We start from the raw sequence: 22,247 nt of genomic DNA on the forward strand, positions 1-22,247 counted from the left end.
TCGACCCTCTCGAGCGGGACGCCCATACCAAGGATGTACCAGAATTTCAGCTGGACTTTTATTCTGCTCGAACCTCTCGTGCGGGACGCCCATACCATGGACGTACCAGCATTTCAGCTGGACTTTCAATCTGCTCGAACCTCTCGAGCGGGACGCCCATACCATGGACGTACCAGCATTTCAGCTGGGTTTTCAATCTGCTCGAACCTCTCGAGCGGGACGCCCATACCAAGGACGTACCAGCATTTCAGCTGGACTTTCAATCTGCTCGAACCTCTCGAGCGGGACGGCCATACCATGGACGTACCAGCATTTCAGCTGGACTTTTATTCTGCTCGAACCTCTCGTGCGGGACGCCCATACCATGGACGTACCAGCATTTCAGCTGGACTTTCAATCTGCTCGCACCTCTCGAGCGGGACGCCCATACCATGGACGTACCCGCATTTCAGCTGGACTTTCATTCTGCTCGAACCTCTCGAGCGGGACGCCCATACCATGGACGTACCAGCATTTCAGCTGGACTTTCAATCTGCTCGAACCTCTCGAGCGGGACGCCCATACCATGGACGTACCAGCATTTCAGCTGGACTTTCATTCTGCTCGACCCTCTCGAGCGGGACGCCCATACCATGGACGTACCAGCATTTCAGCTGGACTTTCAATCTGCTCGAACCTCTCGAGCGGGACGCCCATACCATGGACGTACCAGCATTTCAGCTGGACTTTCAATCTGCTCGAACCTCTCGAGCGGGACGCCCATACCATGGACGTACCAGCATTTCAGCTGGACTTTCATTCTGCTCGAACCTCTCGAGCGGGACGCCCATACCATGGACGTACCAGCATTTCAGCTGGACTTTCAATCTGCTCGAACCTCTCGAGCGGGACGCCCATACCATGGACGTACCAGCATTTCAGCTGGACTTTCAATCTGCTCGAACCTCTCGAGCGGAACGCCCATACCATTGACGTACCCGCATTTCAGCTGGACTTTCAATCTGCTCGAACCTCTCGAGCGGGACGCCCATACCATGGACGTACCAGCATTTCAGCTGGACTTTCAATCTGCTCGAACCTCTCGAGCGGGACGCCCATACCATGGACGTACCAGCATTTCAGCTGGACTTTCATTCTGCTCGACCCTCTCGAGCGGGACGCCCATACCATGGACGTACCAGCATTTCAGCTGGACTTTCAATCTGCTCGAACCTCTCGAGCGGGACGCCCATACCATGGACGTACCAGCATTTCAGCTGGACTTTCAATCTGCTCGAACCTCTCGAGCGGGACGCCCATACCATGGACGTACCAGCATTTCAGCTGGACTTTCAATCTGCTCGAACCTCTCGAGCGGGACGCCCATACCATGGACGTACCAGCATTTCAGCTGGACTTTCAATCTGCTCGAACCTCTCGAGCGGGACGCCCATACCATGGACGTACCAGCATTTCAGCTGGACTTTCATTCTGCTCGACCCTCTCGAGCGGGACGCCCATACCATGGACGTACCAGCATTTCAGCTGGACTTTCAATCTGCTCGAACCTCTCGAGCGGGACGCCCATACCATGGACGTACCAGCATTTCAGCTGGACTTTCAATCTGCTCGAACCTCTCGAGCGGGACGCCCATACCATGGACGTACCAGCATTTCAGCTGGACTTTTATTCTGCTCGAACCTCTCGAGCGGGACGCCCATACCATGGACGTACCAGCACCAGCATTTCAGCTGGACTTTCAATCTGCTCGAACCTCTCGAGCGGGACGGCCATACCATAGACGTACCAGCATTTCAGCTGGACTTTCAATCTGCTCGAACCTCTCGAGCGGGACGCCCATACCATGGACGTACCAGCATTTCAGCTGGACTTTCAATCCGCTCGAACCTCTCGAGCGGGACGGCCATACCATAGACGTACCAGCATTTCAGCTGGACTTCCAATCTGCTCGAACCTCTCGAGCGGGACGCCCATACCATGGACGTACCAGCACCAGCATTTCAGCTGGACTTTCATTCTGCTCCTCACTCTCGAGTGGCGTGCCTTGGACTTGGACTGCTCGACACATGAACTTACCAGTATTCGAGGTGGATTTACAAACCAATACAAAATTACGCTCAGCTTTTATTTCATCAAAAATGTTCAAATTTTTAATTTGGAGGAAATTCTCTTCGTATGCGATTCAATATTCGTGAAAATAATTAAATACTTCCAGCTACTTTTCAAAATATTTGAAAAGTCAAATTGTTCAAACAGCCTTTGAAGATTACATCGGATTTTCTTTTCAATTGAGCATAATTCATGAAATTTTATGCTGCTGTTATTTTTCTCTCATAAAAATCATATTATTTCAAAATAATCAAATAATCAAAATTATTCCATCTCTTAAATTAGTTTAATTTTTATTTCTCAAACAATTAACTGTCTCGTTGACACTGTTGGTAGTATTCTCTTCTTTGCATTAGCAAATTAGAACTTTCATATTTTTTTAGTACATAATCATCACCCAATTTTTACAAAACGCTATGAGGTATTATTTATTCCCTTTTTGAAACGTCTGGATTAGTTCAAAACAAACATAACGCATGTTCGTTTGGCTCACACTTTTACAGAAATGTCAGCTTCCGCGAATCTCTCGTATAAAGGATTACTAGTCTGGATCATAATAAACAGTTTGCTTCTTAACAGGAAGCACATCTTTTTTCTAGATTAGTAATTTAAAGTGTGATTTGTAAAACACATACCGTACACCCTCGTTAATTTGAACGGTACCTCATCGGGGCTAATTTTTAATTTGAACATCAAGTTACCCTAGAAACTGTTTTCTGGTTACCTCTTTAACTGTTTTGTTTTGATTCTGCGTTCCGTTCCACAGCGTTCCATTACAAATTAAAAAATGTTCAGATTAAATGTGGTCAAACCACCGGGGTTCCCGGTACTCTATTTCAAGTTCTAAAGCAAGTCAGATTATAAAAAGTTCTACTTATTATTCTTTGCAATTTAATCACTCTAGTGATTAGGCTTCTTCTTCTTCTTCTTCTTGGTATTGACGTCCCAACTGGGACAGAGCCGGCTTCTCAGCTTAGTGTTCATATGAGCACTTCCACAGTTATTAGCTGAGAGCTTCTATGCCTTAGTTGCCATTTTCGCATTCGTATATCGTGTGGCAGGTACGATGATACTCTATGCCCAGGGAAGTCAAGGATATTTCCAATACAAAAAGATCATGGACAAACCGGGAATCGAACCCAGACACCTTCAGCATGGCTTTGCTTTGTAGCCGCGGGCTCTAACCACTCGGCTATGGAAGGCCCCAGCGGTTAGGCTATAATATTTATTTTGTTCAAAAGTGGTTGAAAGAACATTGCTTCTCGCACACAGGATCAGAGTTTTGATTCTTGCGATAGTAAATCGTGCGACAGTGTAGGATCTCAGTATGCTAGGTTAATCTTAGTAGCCTTGACTAGCTGTAGAAAATAATGACAGAGAATAAATATTCATTCTTATTCAGATCACCAACAATCAAGACTGGTTTTCCCTCCCACAGACAGCAAGGTTAAAAATATCACAATTGAATAATTTGATTTACTTTTGAAAACACCGATTTGCTACTTGCGAACAAATGTGAGGTTATGTTGCGAATGTTGGTAATATCAATGAATATTCACGGTTTCCTGTGCTTCGAATTGGAAAATTATTGGCAGTAAAATGTTTGTGGTGATATTTCTTCCAAAGTTATCGTTACTAACTTCGACGAATCACCATTCTAAAACTGTCACCTTTGCATTTTAGCTTTGAGTTAAATCACGAGTATAATTGACGAAAATTGTGTGGTCAAATAAAACATACACTGCCTACTTTCTGCACCCCACCTTGAATCACCGTCTAACGATCGCAAAGCGCAAATAAGAAGAAAAAACAGAAGCGAAAGTTCAGCGGCGATATCATTAGCACAAACTGTACTGTACTGTACTGAAATGCGAATCATGCTGATATTTACATATCTCAAAATTGAAACAAACACCTTCAGTCCACCGTCTTTGTGATGCTTGTTAATCAAAAGATTGCCAGCATTACTTCTGTCGTCAAAATTCAGTAAGAACTTTTAAAGAATAACAACTTACTTGCATTTTTGATTTCATCAAGGATATTTTTTCAACCACACTTTCAACCGTCCAGCCATTAATGATCAGCTTTGATATTCACTATTCACTACCATTTCATTACATACAACATAAGTTAAAATCACTAAATATAAGATTACAATCACTACCGACTGTGCCATTGTCGGAATCTTTCTTTTATTAACTTGAATCAAAATGATTGATGATTTTTTATTTTCAATTCTATTTTTATTTCACACTTTTTTCAGCACATCACTCTCCAACAACATCATTCTTCAAACTGAACTCATTTAACCACGGTCCCACGGTGTACTATATTTAAGAAGGTGATATATTCCGAAAACTGACAGCTAATTGACGACGTCATTCCTATCTACCTCGAACAAATTTGCGAAAAAAATGATCTAGTGGTCCGGAAGGTATATGGTACAATAGGAGTGACGTCAGATGTTTACAATCAAACTTGATATTTACATCAGTGAAGAGCCTGCCTTGTTAATTTTTATGTCGTGCACGGTCCCTTTCATCCCTATCGGAAGCTCGCTTTTTTTCACCCTCACTCGTTCTATCTCGCTTCCACATATCACTCACTGTCCATTCGACTTCAAGTTGGGTCAGTCCTACGAAGCTGGCTATTGAAAGCTCTCTCTCAGTCTCTCAAACGGTCTTCTCTCGCCTTCGCATATTATTGGAGTCTGCCAGTTCTGGTTGTGCTTCTCTTCATTCAATAGTACACTGGCCCAAATCGTTCGATAGGAATCGGTTAACCTTCATAGAGATATTAAAAAGCATATATTCTGTCTATGTTCAAGTCTAATTTACATAAATGCTTTGTTATTAATTTATAAGCGTCACTCATTATACATATTATTCCTACAGAAAATAATACAAAAACGTAAATTACTTGCAATTAGGAAACTGGATCGAAAAAGTAGTGATTAGAAATCAAGCGTAATATGAATACATAACTTTTTGTGTTTAGTTCATCTTCCATTGTGCTTTCTTTGCTTCAGGATTTCGATTTTACTACCACTGAAAAAGAGTCATCTATTGCCTTTTCAGTTTTGAATATCGCCCTATTGGCTACAAAGATGACTAGAGTCGATTAAGGCCAGGTCAATCGTAGATGGATTTCTACGATTGGGAAAAACATGTAGGGCTATCCCCTGGGCCATTTTCCTGCAAATTTTACTGTTTAAATCGAAAGACCAACTCAATTCGCATGCCATTTGGAAAGATATGACTATTCCGCACATGCATCAACCGTTTGTACATAGAAAATGTGTTTATTTTATCTGAAATTAATTTAATTTGATCGGTTCATCCATGCAACCGTTACAACATGTTACACACAGAAATTGAAGCCGTCAGAAATTTTTCAAATGTAAACAAAAACTTTTTTTAAATTTCTAAACTAAACGCGTAAAATTTCTTCGGTTTTCCATTGTCAATCGATTGATTAGACTATGGATAAGCATATTATACAACCAGAGTCGTGGACTTTGTCGCCAAACGATAAAAAAATGCTGGGGGTCCAAAATATATACATTGAGGGTCCAAAATGTATTGGTGTGTCCAAAATAATGACAAACAGTTCTTCACAATTCAATTATTTTCGACGTTTTTTGGATCCTACATGACCGTATGGGCATTTTTATCTCGTATACGTATCGTTTACATCCCACATAATGCGGCAGCTTCTTTAGAAGTCTTCAGAAGGAAGTACGACAATGAACAATTGTGGAGATCGGAAAAAATGAAAAGAAAAAAATAATAAAAAATGACGGAAATATGGGTTAATAAAAGGAGAAAAATGGTTCAATTCTATAGGCAAATTTAATGCGCCATCAGCATAGAGGTCGCTAGGTAAGAAGGAGAGAAATGTCATTGAAAATGTTTGTTTACGTCCAAAATTCAATTTTTCGCCCCAAAAATTAGCTCATAATCAATTAATTATTAAACTTTTTTCCATTGGCATAATCATTTTGACCCTTTATTGTTGCGATACGCATGATTTCACAACAAATTTAGCCACAAACAAAGAATCCGGAAGTTTATAACCTATGTAGCCAAACACCAATTTTCCAATTTTATCCCACAAATCGTACATGAGCACTGACCGGATCTGTACATTTTGGAAGGAAAAAAAGTTTATCATGTTTTTCAATGCTCTCTGATCGTCTACAACATAACTATTCCGAGAAAAAGTGTAATATGTGTGCTCCTTCCTATGCTGCACACGGTGCGTTCTCAACCCAACCTCTTTTATGACGGTTATCCTACTAGCCACCAGATGTCGAAGTGATCGTTCAGCTTTGAAAATATTAGCCTATTGCATATTTCATTAATCTGTTTTGCTTTAGAAAATGGCTTGACCAACGTGTGAAAATCGGATTTTCATTCTTCGTCGTGTCACAAATCGATATGCAATAGTACTTTGCTATTATTGTAAATCAAGAAGCAGCACGACAAAGTAAGTGGAAAATTGATTTCCACACGTTAGATAATCCTAATATTAAGTAGACGAACCCACTACAAATTCTTTAAATATTCAGAATGAAATGTAATGTGCATGAGATATGAAAAACGTATAGTGAAGTAAAAATTTGTTTCATGAAAAGTAATGTAGTTTATATTGCTGATAGAAGACATTCTTAAATTATCATATCAAAGTTCATAATGCTGTTTTATGAAACAAGTTAGACACCACATTGGCCTGATTCAGATCAATTCATAAGGTGAATCAATGAAATACTTACCGATTTCTTGTGGCTAATAAACATAAGGGAAAATAATGAGTATCCATAGTAGTTTTGCCTGAGTGTAGAGGAAGTTTTTCTTCACATATTGTTAGGTTCTTTGACTTGGTTACGCTGTGCAATCAATCAATTGGGACAAAAAAACTAAAATCACTTCCTTAGAAGGTCCCAAATACGACCGTTACCCTACGCCTCACACGTAGCCGAATAGATTTGCCTGCAGTTCTTATGAGAAAGCTGCCGAAGAAAGCGAGGCTGCCGACAATAGTCACACTGACATGAGATGTTCGAACGTTCTTAAAACGTTTTCAAAAAGCTTCTATCAAGTCTGTCAGTGTGAATCGATAGAAGATTGAGCGGCGCATAAATGTAAATAGTCAAACACGTAATTTACATTACGAAAATTACAAAAGAAGCGGGGCATCGACTTAGACTGACGAGAATATGTAAATTCCCCTACATTTGGATCTAGGAACTTTGAAAGCTCGTACGCTCGTGTTAACTAGATACAGAAAACAACAAAGGTTTGCAAACATTGTTCTAAATCAACGGGGTTCAAAGCATATTGTGTGAACATCCACTAATTCTGCACAAGCAAACGCTTCTATAAAGCATGTGAACAAATATAACATTGAAGTTTGCTGTTAACTTGATGCTAGTGGAGCAGAGCAGAGCTAGAGCAGAGCTAGAGCAGAGCTAGAGATGAGCTTTAAAAGAAAACCACTATCAAAGTGAACCAAAGGAATAGGATCCAGCTCCCTAGTTTTTCAATAACTTTTCCTTTTATTCGGAATGACATCTCTGGATATAACATACCTAAATACTCATTTAAGCCAAAAGCGTGGAGATTTTAAATTTTTATTGTTTTTAAGTTTACCCAAACATTGAACTACAATTTCACTTCTGACAAACTATTTTTTCATTACAGCATGAAGTCTCTCTTTGAGCTTGTCTACCCCAACCTGGTTTGCCTGTTGATAGTAGGGTAACTGTTTCATGGTTTCAAACCACGCGGCAGTCTTAGGCCATCGACTGGTTGATAGCGGACAGACCATTCCAACTGTGCTCATGCATGCCACGATTGGGAAATCTGCAACTGTAAGCTAGACATAAGAGAAACATTAAATCAGTTTTCTGTACGTGATATTAACGATAATTGTAGAATTACTTGATCACAAGCAACAAACTTCGAATTCGTCAGATAAACTTCCAAACAGTCGTACGCTTCCTGAACGGGTTTTAAGTGATGGTCTTCGAGTGTCACTATCGATCTGTTGATCAAGCCTCGCTGAAAATCAAAGTAACTGGATGACCTACATGTTCAAATTAGAATCAAACTGGAAAGCTCTCACCATTACGATCGACTCTCTTTGGAACAGAACGGCATTGTTGAAACACAATCGATTGTGGACGCGGGCTCGCTGTTTAGGATCTTTCAACGAAAAATCACCATCTTGTCCGAAGATGTCGCACAAATACATGATAATTGCATGACTATCGGTCAGGACCAGATCGTCGTGTTTCAGCACAGGTACCGCGTGCAGAGGATTCAGCTAAAATTGATCAAAAATGTTTATTAGATTTTTCTTACTGGAACAACGAACACAACATTACTTTAACAAAATCTTCCAAAAGATGTTCTCTCTCGAAGAGGCGAACCAGTTTGAGTTCGACTTGGTCTTTGATTCCCAAGGCGGCCACGGTGAGAAGCACTCCGCGAACTGGCGGGCTGATGTCGTCGTAATACAGCACCGGTTTGGACATGGTCAAATCTGAAATTTGAATGAAAAAGTTTTTAATGTCCAATTGTAACGTCTGTTTGTCTGTACTAAAACTGAAGCCAAAAGCCCAAAGCCAAAGCCAAAGCCAATCCAAAACCAATCCAAATCCAAACCAAATCCAATCCAAATCAAAATTCGATCGAAAACAAATCTGCAATGTACCGTAATCCGGGGTAACATTGATCATTTTTTTGAATATTTCGTAAATATTTCGTTTGAAAATGCAAATGTTGCAAATTTTATATTTTTAAAACAAGTACTGCTCGTAACTATATATTGTATTTTGTTTTTTGAAATATTTAAGAATGTTTAAAAAAATGTTTTAAGCGATTTTTCGATTTAGCTGATATGGGGTAACATTGATCACCTATGAAAACAACGTTCGGTAATACTGAAAATGTCGTTACTTACTTAAATCATAGCCCCCGAAGCCGAATATGAAGGCCAAACGCTTACAAGTCATTTACTTTTTGAAATATTTTAAAATTAAAAACACATTGAACCACGGAATACGCCTGAAGGTAGGCAATTTCCTAAGGGAATTCTATGTTCAAAACAGTAATTCGTTAATGATGCCTAATTGAGCATGCTTATGAAAGTTTTAACAACGGAATCATTTTCGGCGATGCCATTTTTAGTAAAAACCGCATTTTTCTTGCTCATATCGTTTGCAGAACGTATGTGAGACATGAATCTTCGGTAGTGTCATCCTTACCCATTGAAATCATTGTTTCGAAAAGTTATCGAATTTACGCGTAAGGTACACGCAATTTTTACAAAATAGTTTACTTTCGTTAGCTCATGAATATAAGAAAAAAAGCACCATTAATGATTTGGAAATGTTTCATCAATGAATGATGATCCGAACTTTTTACAAGATGAATCATTCCGATCAATGATACCCCGGATTACGGTATACGATTTACGAAAACTGTCATTCAATAGTAATAGGTAGGTTGAGACAGGTTCACTACTTATTATGTCAGTAATTACGATAGCAACGTGATAGAGCATAAAGTCTCAGTATCAAATCGCAAAATAATCCAGTATCAGTTCTGCGTAGCGTTTCCGACGAGTGAGTACACGCCGCCATGGGCAAAATCAAACTCTACAGTTTCCCGCTGAGTCCACCTGGTCGAACGGTTCAGCTAACCGCGAAAGCCCTCGGCCTTGAGCTCGAATTTCAGTAAGTTTGTCGCTTCGTCAGTAATTATTGCGGTCGTATCAATTTTCTGCATCTGATGCGTTGTTTTATATTTCCTTTCCCTAAGTTCCGTCTCGGTGTTGGAAAAGGAGCACCTTACCGAGGAGTTCATCAAGGTACGTACACGCTCCATCGATTTCAGAATTTCAGTTAAAACTGATCATATGTCGATTACTTCAGATGAATCCGCAGCACACCATCCCGGTAATCGACGATGATGGGTTTGTGCTGTACGACAGTCATGCGATTGCCATCTACTTGGTATCGAAGTATGCCCCTGGAAATCGGCTCTATCCTACGAAGGACTTCAAGCAGCAGGCCCGTATCAACGCGATCTTGCACTTCGAGTCTGGAGTAATGTTCGCCAGGCTCCGATTCGTTGGAGATGCCATACAGAAGGCCAGTCACCAAGGTGAAGTTCCACAGGATCGCGTGGAGTACGCACTGGAAGCCGTTGAGCTGCTGGAAGCCCTGCTGAGGGATGGACAGTATCTAGCTGGGGACCACGTGACATTGGGCGATATCAGTTGCGTGACTTCATTCTCGTTTCTGGATGCTATGCTACCAGTGGAACGTGCCAAGTATCCGAAGGTTTACGCTTGGTATGAGCGGATGAAACACATCGAGGGATATGATGAGATCAACCAAAAAGCGGTGGATCAGTTGAACGGGGTCATTCAGGGGATTTTTGAGGGAAATAAGAGCAAATAGCTTCCAGATCAACGAGTAAAAAGAGCCAAAAACAACTTTTGCAAATCGAAGCTTATATTGTGCATCCCAGGCATATTTCAAATAATTCTTGCAATCTAACCACTCTAGCAGGTGAAGAGGAGTCAGGCACTCAGATCTAACGGTGAACTTTTTGAGTAGGGTCAAATGGTCCAAAATGCCACTTTAAGGACTTGTGTCGTTTTCTGTTAATGAGATCCTCATTTTAACGCCATTCGAAGTTCTAACTTTACAATATATGCTATCTACCATCATGAAAACACTTCCCAAATTTGAGTTTGTTTTTACGATTTTAAATCGCGTAGAAAAGATTATTGAAAAATGAGGTTGGTCAAAATTACCGAATGGATGGGGTAGAAAGCCGTTTAGTATGGCGAAGTAATAGTCAGCAATCAAGTTTCTCCATGAGTTTGGTCTGTGGTATGTAAACGCTTATCCCTTAATGAAATCATCGGAAAATCGGGATGAAAAACATATTTTAACATCGTTTGGCAAAGAATACAAATTGAAAAGTTCTAGTTGAGATTTAATGCAGTGAGCCATTTTACCCCATCAGTGCGTATTGCACCATCTCCCCTATTGGTCGAAAAGCGCCTGTGGTGGACTGGACTACTGGAGGCGCTATAGAATGTAAAGATTTTACGGCTCTTCACACATGTTAGTCTAGACCAGAGTCTATGAATGGAGAGTTGCGCGAAGAGTGAAACCAAATCTACCTATCGAACTGTCAAACCGTCTACCTATCGAGCAGACCAGCAAAACAGATAGGGGCTGTTTTCGAAGACGAAGAAGAACAACCATTCAAAGAAGTCTCTTCGCGCAACTCTCCATTCATAGACTCTGGTCTAGACTTGGTGAAGCATCTTCAAGTTAAATTTTCGTAAAAATCAGAATATTTTGCGTTAATCTTATCAACTCCTGAATTTAAATAAATAAAAATCTCGAAAAAATATTCAAAGTCTTTTTTCTGAAAAGTGAATAAACTTCGATGATCGATTTATTGTATTCAGGGGACTGACACGACTGTCATCGTGCATACATTTCGGCTCTACGCGTTTTGGTACCCACTTTCAAGTCGGCTTACCCTAACTTGATTTTCGAGTATAAGGCTCATGCACTGCTAGTGCAAGTTTCTGGCAATTAAACATATCGCATCAAATCGTTGTATTTGATGACACATACCCTTTGTTCGTCATTTTGTTTGATATTTTACGCATCAACGAGGTATCATTGACGTATCAACAAATGTTTTGTCCCTCCCAAAATAATCAAAACAAATACATTGGACGCCATGTTGAATCGATTGAATTCCACAGACAAAATTCTACCCCTTCCACTCTTAGTCTACTCGGTTTTTACTTTTGAAACGTTTAATGGCGGGATTTACAAAACGACAAGTAAGATGCTCAACTTTTGAAACCTAACCACTCCGTTAAAAAATAAAAAATAAAACTTTACATGCGTCGTTTTTACACTGATACAAAAAACGTCGTGAGTAAACGATGTATCACTTTGTCGTCAAGTTTTTGTGGTAAAAAATCCCTAATGTTAAAAAACAAGCTGGTTTTAAGCGGTGTACACGACGAAAAATAATAAATCTAAAAATGGGATGTGTATTAGTTTTAGAAAAAAGGTTTTGAATCTTTTCAATTAGTTTTCTCAAACCCATATGAAAGTTAGTTAGTTAAGTCGATTTGGAAAAGCAATCGAGAAAGATCTTTTTATTTGGATAACTGTAGAAAGGGAACATAAAACTGACTGAAACTGGAACGTGAAACTGACGAAATTTCCATCGATCACTCATTTAACGATCATTTCAAATTCGCGATGTTACAAATCTCACAATCAGAGGCGCGCGTATCGTTTTTCTTCGCATTTGATGTTTTACACTACCGCCATCTGCAGGTCTTGTCGCACGAAACAATGCTCACCAGATGATGATAGTGTGAACTGGGTGATGGATTTTGAAGATTTTGAAGGCGCGCGTATCCTTTTTCTTCGCATTTGATGTTTTACACTACCGCCATCTGCAGGTCTTGTCGCACGAAACAGTATTTCGTGCAAAATGCTCACCAGATGATGATAGTGTGAACTGGGTGATGGATTTTGAAGAAATTTGTTCTAAGTTTTTCTTCTGTTTGTCTTTGATAATACTGTTTTATAATATTTGTGATATTCAGTGGAAAACTTCTACTGTTAATGTTGCACATCAGTGTGATTAGATAAGACTGTAAACTAGTGGGAAAATTCGCTGCAGTGTCATCCGTATTTGCATAGCCCTCATCGGTACCTTGGCCCTTATCAACTTTTTGAGTCGCTCCATAGATATGGATCAGTGTTAGATTAAACATGGAAAGTTTTAAAGATTTCTCGTTGGTTCATAAATGTTAGTTAACAAAAAACGTTGAACTATAAACCAAAGAGAACAGACGTTGGTGCTAGAATAAAACTCTCCTCAAAAATTGTGAAAGGATTCAACCATTTTAATTAGAAATTGCTAGCTCTGCTATACAGAGTACTGCATTGAACAGTGGTGAATTTATTAACATTTTTTGAAATATTTCATATCCAAAACTTTCATCGTCATTTAAACTATCAGCGTCATTAAATAGGATGTTGTCACTCACTGTCTTTGATTTTGTCGATTTCATGCGCTTTTTGAATAGCGTCCAAACCGTTGATTTCAGCCATATAGTTCGTTCTGGGTTGTTTCTTGGTATATTGAAGCGCATTTTCTAATGCAAAAAGTTTAGTAATCAATCCACTTAGCAGTGAAATAGAAAAAACTATTTTTTCATGACATATATACATATGGTGTCTATATAAAAAGTTGTAGGTAGTTGTAGAATTGTCAATTTGAAATAACTTTGTCGAAGATACGAATTTTCTGCCTCTTAAACTTGTTGAGATATATGGCCCTAAAAATCATATTTTTTATTTTACCTTTTTTCCAAGATTTTAAATGTTTGTTGTGTTTTCTACAGAGTCGTTTGTCATGAAAAAAACCCTTGTTTTTGCTGAACATATCTAGCTTTTGAAATAACAAAGTTATTTATGAATAAATCTTCCATCAATGGGTAGTTTTGGCCCCTATAACTGCCTTCGGCGCAAAATGGCTCAGACAACGCTTACAAATTATGAAAGTACCATACATATCTTCCTTTTCGGCTTTTACGTTTGATAAGCCTAATTAATGCTACGTTCACACAAGAGCTGATATTGCGTAATACAGGCCAACTTGATATCAAATGCCATACATCTAGTTTTCACTGGAAATAACAAGTATGACATTTCACATCAAGTTAGCCTAAATATCAGCTCTGGTCTGAACGTAGCCTAAAACGAATTCGATCGATAATTCCTTTTTACAAGATTTTTTACATTTTTCATGTCTTCTACAAAGTTGTTAGATATCTTAAAACGTGTGTTTTTGTTAAACATTGCACCTCCTATCTCTAGAAGTAAACTATTTTCTAAACAGCAACTTCCCGAGCAAAGCTTGAGATCATATTGAAAACTAATTTTAATGACGGTTACAATATCAAAACTGAAAGCAGAAAAATTCTCCTATGAAATCAAATAGAAAACAATTTTTGCTGTTAGTTGAAACAAATTAAAAACTGTTTCTGCTATCATGGAGAGCCAATTGAGAACTCACTAAGATATTCAAATTTTCGTTCGATATAGAAATGAGTCTCAGACAAGATCAATACTTTTTTTGTATGTTCTCATAGTGTTTATACTTGTAGCACGAATGAATTTATAATTCTATGAAATTGAAATATTAATAAAAAAGTAAAATGATAGCACAACAAAACCAAAATATGACATCGAATATATTGACGATAAATTGAAATCAAATTATGATACCAACTCGATGTTAAGGATGATATATATATGTATATATATTTTTTTGTGTTTATTAGAGAGGTTTTAAACCAGAAAGATTCATTCGCCTCTTAAGGATGATATATGACTTCAATTTGCTTTCTCATGTTGGACTTTGCTTGGGTCGTGTCTAGATTATTAGATAAATTCAGCATTGTTTTTTCACAAGGGTTTATCTGCATTCATCAATTACTCTTCATCGTTGCTCGCTTTGCGTTATTGCAGAAAACATATTCTCTTTTCGTAACATATTTTTGTGCTGTAGGATAAAGAATCACTATATCTTGCTTCATTAACAAGAAATATTACAGATTTATTTAATTTATGCGAAAGAGAGGATCGCTGAAGAGAAATCGCTCAGGTTAGTTGGGCCGTATTGAAATAACAGTGTAGAAATGCAGTCTGTAGCTTGCTAAACGAAAGGTGCCACTGACAAAGTCTGCCAATTGAAACCGCGTAACCTTTTGATTCATAATTGCCACCGGCTAGTCGAGTCTGCCCCAAACAGAAACGAAGTACCGTAATCCGGGGGCAAATTGATCAGGTCGTTACCAAAAAACATTTCCTCCCAAGAATGTTGAAATTTACGTTGGCACCACAGACATTTTATGTTTTCTAGTTTGTAGATGCTTAATAATGAATTTGAACTATTTTATTTTTATAAGGGTCAATTTTACAAAGAAATATTCAGACTTTTTGAAGGTGTAAGAAATACAGTTGGAATTGTCGGTGCTAAACAATTCATTGGTGCTATGCCTAATTGTCAACTTTGAGCGTTTAAAATATTGTGTAAGATTAAGTATGAATTATTGAACTCATTTTATCATACAGCATAGCAAATAAAGGTTTTTAATCATAAAACCGTTTATTCTCACATAATTTGCTTATTTCAAAGAAAATTGCCTACATTTAGGCGTATTAGCCAGATTTTCAAAGTTAAATTTTGCAATAAAATGATCAAATACTCGAGTTAGAAAAATTTTGACATCATTTTTTTTATTCCTGAACCTGCTTTGCTATATGGTGATCAATTTCGCCCCAGTGTGTTATTTTCATTTTTTTTTTGTTAAAACTTTTTTTATGATATGTTAAATATTATTTTATGAAAAATCGAGTACATTAACTGATAAAGATCAACGGAGTACTGGTTTTGTCGAAATTTATTTGACAATTGATTAATGCCAGAGGATAACATAACGAACAGTTGTAAAATGGTGATCAATATGCCCCCGGATTACGGTACTGACAATCAATGATATTGACTGGAAAGACATAAGAGATACAAGAGCTAATGATGATATCAAAATTTTATTCCTGGTACCTCTGAACCATGCCTAGCAGAATTTGATGTTTGCAGATCTAATGAATAGCTGGCTGCTATTGGTTAGATCTCACAAATGCCTTATATGATATGCTAATGGTATTTCAGGAATAAATTGTAGATAGCATCAGATATTTCATGCTTTGTTATTTCAATTTAACATCGCAATTAGCTGATGATTAAGGTGACACGGGAGACAGTGTTATTTTCCCTATCTTTTGTCTTACTATAACAATTTTCATCAATGAAATTTTAATAGGTTTTACACTAGATATGTAGAATGATATGATAATTTTCTCTCATCGATAGATGGAGTGGTGCTTAAGATCTACTTCTTCAAATGGATAGGGTGATTATAATGACGTCCCGTGCGGCCTTAATCCCATAACCCATATCAAAAAGAGCTATTGGTGCTATTTTCGCCTGCTCGGATGGCTTCGTTGCAGAGTTAATTATTTTTACAAACAAGTGCTACATACTTAAGCTAAGTATGCAGTTCAGCTCAAGAAAAGCAAAAATTTCTGCTCAAGAAATGGTCAAGAAATTTTCTGCAGTGAGCTCCATTTGAATTGGCATTTCTTTTCAACAGCGTACTGCGATAGAAGAAAAATGCTTTTCTTGAGCATTTCTTGCAAGAAATTTCCCACGCATCCAGATAGGCGATTGCTTTTCTGTTGAAGTGCATACTTCGCTTTACCTAAAACAGTTTTTTTTTCAACTTATCAATTTTATCACACATGCTCATTATTTCAATCCGATTAAATCTACATTTTGGATATTTTTTTATGTAGGATTTGTAAGAAATTTTGACAAAGAAATATAATTCTTTTTAGGGTACCTTTGCACATAAATCCTCAGCGCACTACTCACCTTCCAAGCAAAAACCAAAAAGAAACAAAAAACTGAAGCAAAAGTTAAACACAATCCAAACCAATTCCAAGATTGATATTTTATAATCTCTGTACGAGATGGCACGCACGAAGTGAGTTGAACGAACGCTACAACTGATCAACATAGACTGATCGTCTGGTTTCTCCGTTCTGGGAGAAACATAGTTTCTACTTCAAAACGGCGCGCGTTTCGTTCATTTCCATTCATTCATCAAAACACAACAACTTGATGATGACGATCAGTCGAGTTATACGTTCGTTGCGACGCCAATGATGAAAGTGTATCATTCATTTCGCAGGGTTTAGATTGATTAAGGGGCTGTCCATTAATTATGTAAGACAATTTTAGCGGTTTTTCGACCCCCCCTCCCCCCATGGTAAGATTTTTTGTATGAAAATCAAAAATAATTTGTATGGCGCGTAAGAAATCTTCATAACATAACAGTCCCGCTTATAATAGTGACCAACTATGTGCTAAGCATACTGCTGTAGATGACCGTTCTTAAATATAGATTGCACAATGGTCGAAAAAAAAAATGAAAAATGGCCAAAAGTAGTTTTATCGCCTGAATCGATGCAATATGTAATCTGAATATGTTAGTTGGCGTTTTTATTGTTTCAGAAGGGATTATTCACAAATTACGTTACTTTTAAAAAAAAAAATTTAATAAAAAATATTATTAAACTGGGCTGAAAGCGAAAATTTTGTTTGTATTTGACCGAGTGTGATCAAAATGAGTATGAAAATTAGTTAAATATATTTAAAATTAACTTTGTATGAAAAATATTGTCAAAATATATGTAAAATATTGAATTATTCAAACAGCTCTAACTTGAAAATCAGCAAATTTCTGCAAAAAATTTAAACGTCTTTTGTTACATTTAAGGATGCTTTTTGATGTGAAATATTTTAAATGGCGGCGACATGACGCAACAAGAGTTGTTTTTCATGTTCAAAATCATCAACATTACTAAAGTGTAATATTGAATAGTATTAAAACTTCAACCAAATATTTTTTTCCATCCTCATACTTGATAAAAGTGTTGAATCATAAGCTTTCAGATGATGCATAGCTTTGGAGAAATATTGCGTTCCTAATTTATAAATTTTGTACTTTATTTCATTGTTACATTTTTCAATGTTTTGACTTTAGCCGTTTTGCCGTCATAAATGTCATAAAAATTTAAATTTTAGTACAATTTCAATTAAGGATCATAATAATATAACACATCAGGTATATTTTAAAATGATAAAAAATAAAAAAAATTCAAAAAAGTTTTTGGTAGTTTTGACCGCCCCTTCATATGGAGCCCGACCATTGTGCAATGGGACAAATGGATCATTGAAGGTAGTTTTTGCAAGTGCTCACCACATCAAAATAAAGGCGCCACTGTATATGGAATTCAACATTGTGACAGCATTGCTGTTCTGTCAAACACACAAGGCTACGATGGCTCTATCTATGCTTTGGTTATTTTAATGATCCATTGACTTGGCTTGCTTTTCATTGACTTTCCGAACAAAGTTAATTTTTGGTAAGTGTTTTCTAAAACTATATGTAAAAATAAACAGTTCGATGACAAGTGTAAATGCACAAAAAGTAACATGGGACAATTATGCGTATAACGGCAGTTCGTATGTTCCAAATCGCTCTACTTATATTTTTTTCTAAAAAATGTTACCAATCAGGAAAACCGATGTTAAATTCTTATCAAATTAACTCTTTTTCCATACAAATTATAAGAAAACTCAGAGATGAATTGACCTTGAGCCAAAAGTCTCTAACATAGAGATAAAATAATAATAAAACTAAAGCTGGTATTTTCCGTGCTCTTATTTTCTCAATTGATACAAATATGTATATATGAACAATGAAGTATATTTTTGCGATTCATTCAGACTCAGGAATATTTTGACTACGCTTTATCATTTTATCTCATTATTATCATGATTATTGAGAGTAAGCTGGAATAAGATGCTCCACTACCGGTCTTTTATTTTTCAATATATGAGCACAAGTTACTTTGAGGTTATTTTCGTTTATTTTTTTTATTATTATTCTCAATTTGTTAGTTCAATATACATGTTTCTCAACTCATCTCTTATATTTACTAAACAGTATTTAGTAAGTAATAACATGAATTTCTCTTTTTTACAATTTAAGTTGACACATACTATCATTGAAAGGAATTCTACAAAAAGGCTATCATTTATAACCACCACATTGTGAGCATTGAATTCACTTAAATAAAGAATTCTCTACTCTGACTAATGAAAATACGGCATGATAGTTACTGCGTATTGAAAAATTGAAGGTGATGATTCATCGATTTCAAGGCGGCATACGACAGTATCGACCGCGTAGAGCTATGGAAAATCATGGACGAGAACAGCTTTCCCGGGAAGCTCACGAGGCTGATAAGAGCGACGATAAGAGGTGTGCAAAATTGTATGAAGGTTTCAGGCGAACATTCCAGTTCGTTTGGATCCCACCGGGGACTACGACAAGGTGATGGACTTTCATGCCTGTTGTTCAATATTGCGCTAGGTGGTGTTATGCGGAAAGCCAGGCCTAACAGCCGGGGTACGATCTTTACGAGATCCAGTCAATTTGTTTGCTTCGCGGATGACATGGACATCGTCGGCCGAACATTTGAAAAGGTGGCAGACCTGTACACCCGCCTGAAACGCGAGGCAGCAAAAGTTGGACTGGTGGTAAATGCGGCCAAGACAAAGTACATGCTAGCAGGTGGGGCCGAGCGCGACAGGGCTCGCCTAGGTAGCAGTGTTACGATAGACGGGGATTCTTTCGAGGTGGTCGACGATGTAGTGACTAGACCTTTTTAAGTAGCCGAATTCAGACACTTTCCCGATCACGCTTTCCTTAGAATTTCAATCGAGTTAGACTAAATAATTAGTACTTTCTTCATCATTATAAAAGCACGTTTATTATTTCCAAAACACATCAACAAACTGATTCCTCTTTTTCTTACGTAAACCTATGCCTACTATGATCTGCATTGATTTCATTTTCAGTACTAGTTAAACAGTTCGTTGGTTCACGAACATATTTTGTTTTAACTATACTCTGCTTCTAACCTCTCATAATCCCTACATTCACCCCTTCCTCTACTCTTAGTACGTAAATGTTATTTTAAATTATGTTGCATGATATAAGATTTTTTTCTTCATACTTGAGAATTACTTGAGAATAATAAAAAGCTTCTTCCTGGATGGTCACCAATTCCATGTTTCATCATTACGATTCCGCTATCTGTTATAAAACTGTTTACTTGAATCTTGATATGACCCTGAAAAGACAAAAGTAAATTTAGTATTGCCCAAACAGCTTTACGATTCTTTTTAATAGTGTTCGTTTCCTGTATCCACCGCGATTGAAGATATCAGCAACTGCCTTTTCTCAACGTTTGATTCAAATAGTTTCTTCTCCGGATACCTACTTCTTCTAGAAAAAATCAAGGTTATAATTAGTTTGTTTGCGTGGTCTTGAATAACATTCGGAACATTTTTAACTCCCACAATATTCCTTAACGCCAACATGAGCATAAGAAATAGAAGTCATCTAAAATTTCAATAACAAAAACGCTTTACACATTTTAATTTCATATTACTGAGTATCTATGCTTTTGAAATGTAACTTTGAAAAGAGCTTTCCAGACTGTCAAAGTGAGCATATAAGATCGAAATCTTCTAAAACTCCAACAACACAAAACGTGTTAAACTTTTCAATTCGTTAAAAAGATACCTATTTTCAAAAATTAAAGTATAATGAAAGAGTTTTCCAGGCTAACAATGTCAGTGTGCTCATAGGAAAAAGAGATGTTCTATAATTTCAACAGCTCAAAATGCTTTACACATTCTTATTTTATGTAATTGGTTATCTTTGCTCTTAAAATGCCACTTCGTTATTTTTTTATAGACTCATAACGTAACAGTGACCATAAAAGATTGAAATTTTCCAAAACTACATCAGCACTTTAACTCTACTTAATTGTCTATCTGTGATTTCAAAATATTACTTCGGAAAAAGTTTTCCAGGCTTATAACGTGATGGTGAGCATAAGAGATCGAAATGTTTCAAATTTTCAACAGCACAAAATGTTTTACAGATTCGAATTTTATGTTACCATTTCTATGTTCTCAAAAGCTACCCTCTCGGGGAACTCGCATTTTTTTTTTAGCTTATATTCGTTCCAATTCAGCTACCCTCTTAAGAGACTTTTTTCAGAACAGTTATTCCGATCTCAATTATGAACTTATTTATTACATTCATTTTTTATTACTTTTTTCCTAAAAAAATCGAATTCTTTCAAACTTTAATGGGCACAGCAAAATTTAAAAATGTTAATGTAAGCAATTTGTATACATTGTTTTAGTTTTTTTTTAACAATGAAATGTGTTAGCTTCGTATTCTATTTCTCTATCTATTTCCAGGCTCATAAAGTCAACTGATCGAAATCTTCCAATATTTAAAAATCAGAAAATGCTTGACATTCTCTATTTTTTTTTTTTTGTAACTGGTGCTCTATTTTCTTAGCGTACTACATATAAAAGAGTTTTTTTTTTAAAGCTCTTTACCCTTTTTTCATTCTGTGTTAATGGCAGTATATGTAACGCAAATAATAGTCCTTCTAGCTAATTACTTTAAATTGAGTATAAGAGATCGAAAACTTTCAAAGTTTCAATTACACAAGTCGCTTTATAGATTCTCATCACAGTTTTACTAATTATATATTTTAAACATGCTACTTGGAAAAAAAACTCGCTTACTGTAAGATATTCTCTCAGAGCACTTGCTGTTTTGTCCTATTTAGGAGACTTGTTTCGTGTTAGCTATTCTCTCAGAGTTCTAGTATTTTTACAGTGGTTATTTCTGAAAACTGACCTATCAATTCAGGTATTTGCATTATTTCTGTTATATTTTCACAAGTCTCCCTTTTTTCACTTCCCATTCGATAAACTCACATTATCTCATTTCAAGATTTCTTAATTTTATCAGCAAATAGCAATTCAAATACTTGTAAGTCAATCAAAAAACGGACATTTCCTAACAGGTCCTCAGATTTGCACACGTTATTTCTCTCACCTCTGGGAGCAGATGCGCCATGTAGTGACTAGACCTTTTTAAGTAGCCGAATTCAGACACTTTCCCGATCACGCTTTCCTTAGAATTTCAATCGAGTTAGACTAAATAATTAGCACTTTCTTCATCATTATAAAAGCACGTTTATTATTTCCAAAACACATCAACAAACTGATTCCTCTTTTTCTTACGTAAACCTATGCCTACTATGATCTGCATTGATTTCATTTTCAGTACTAGTTAAACAGTTCGTTGGTTCACGAACATATTTTGTTTTAACTATACTCTGCTTCTAACCTCTCATAATCCCTACAGACGAGTCCTTGGATCCTTGCTGACGGCTGACAATAACGTTAGCCATGAAATACGGAGGCGCATCATCAGTGGAAGTCGGGCCTACTATGGCCTCCAGAAGAAGCTGCGTTCAAAAAAGATTCACGCCCGC

The 22,247-nt window shown here is 37.2% G+C and overlaps 2 protein-coding genes and 1 long non-coding RNA gene across 3 annotated transcripts; 1 reads left to right on the forward strand and 2 right to left on the reverse strand.

Annotated features, from left to right (window-relative positions):
• Window positions 1-7,715: 7,715 nt before the first annotated feature.
• Window positions 7,716-17,033, reverse strand: LOC5569853 (glutathione S-transferase E14). Its single transcript, XM_001658698.3, has 5 exons — window positions 16,678-17,033; window positions 8,499-8,656; window positions 8,237-8,437; window positions 8,053-8,172; window positions 7,716-7,987 (listed from the first exon to the last, which is right to left on the reverse strand). Exons 1-5 carry the CDS (start codon window positions 16,820-16,822, stop codon window positions 7,796-7,798), a joined length of 816 nt encoding a protein of 271 aa, XP_001658748.2. The 5' UTR covers window positions 16,823-17,033; the 3' UTR covers window positions 7,716-7,795.
• LOC5569844 (glutathione S-transferase 1) lies at window positions 9,671-11,299 on the forward strand. Its single transcript, XM_021846281.1, has 3 exons — window positions 9,671-9,851; window positions 9,937-9,985; window positions 10,050-11,299. Exons 1-3 carry the CDS (start codon window positions 9,757-9,759, stop codon window positions 10,578-10,580), a joined length of 675 nt encoding a protein of 224 aa, XP_021701973.1. The 5' UTR covers window positions 9,671-9,756; the 3' UTR covers window positions 10,581-11,299.
• Window positions 17,034-19,619: 2,586 nt separating the features above from the next.
• On the reverse strand, window positions 19,620-22,196 carry LOC110676850. Its single transcript, XR_002500782.1, has 2 exons — window positions 22,100-22,196; window positions 19,620-19,797 (listed from the first exon to the last, which is right to left on the reverse strand). It is a non-coding gene; the product is annotated as an uncharacterized LOC110676850 (long non-coding RNA).
• Window positions 22,197-22,247: the final 51 nt, after the last annotated feature.

This window comes from Aedes aegypti, chromosome 2, assembly GCF_002204515.2.
Source record: "Aedes aegypti strain LVP_AGWG chromosome 2, AaegL5.0 Primary Assembly, whole genome shotgun sequence".
In the NCBI taxonomy this organism is placed as follows: Eukaryota; Metazoa; Arthropoda; class Insecta; order Diptera; family Culicidae; genus Aedes; species Aedes aegypti.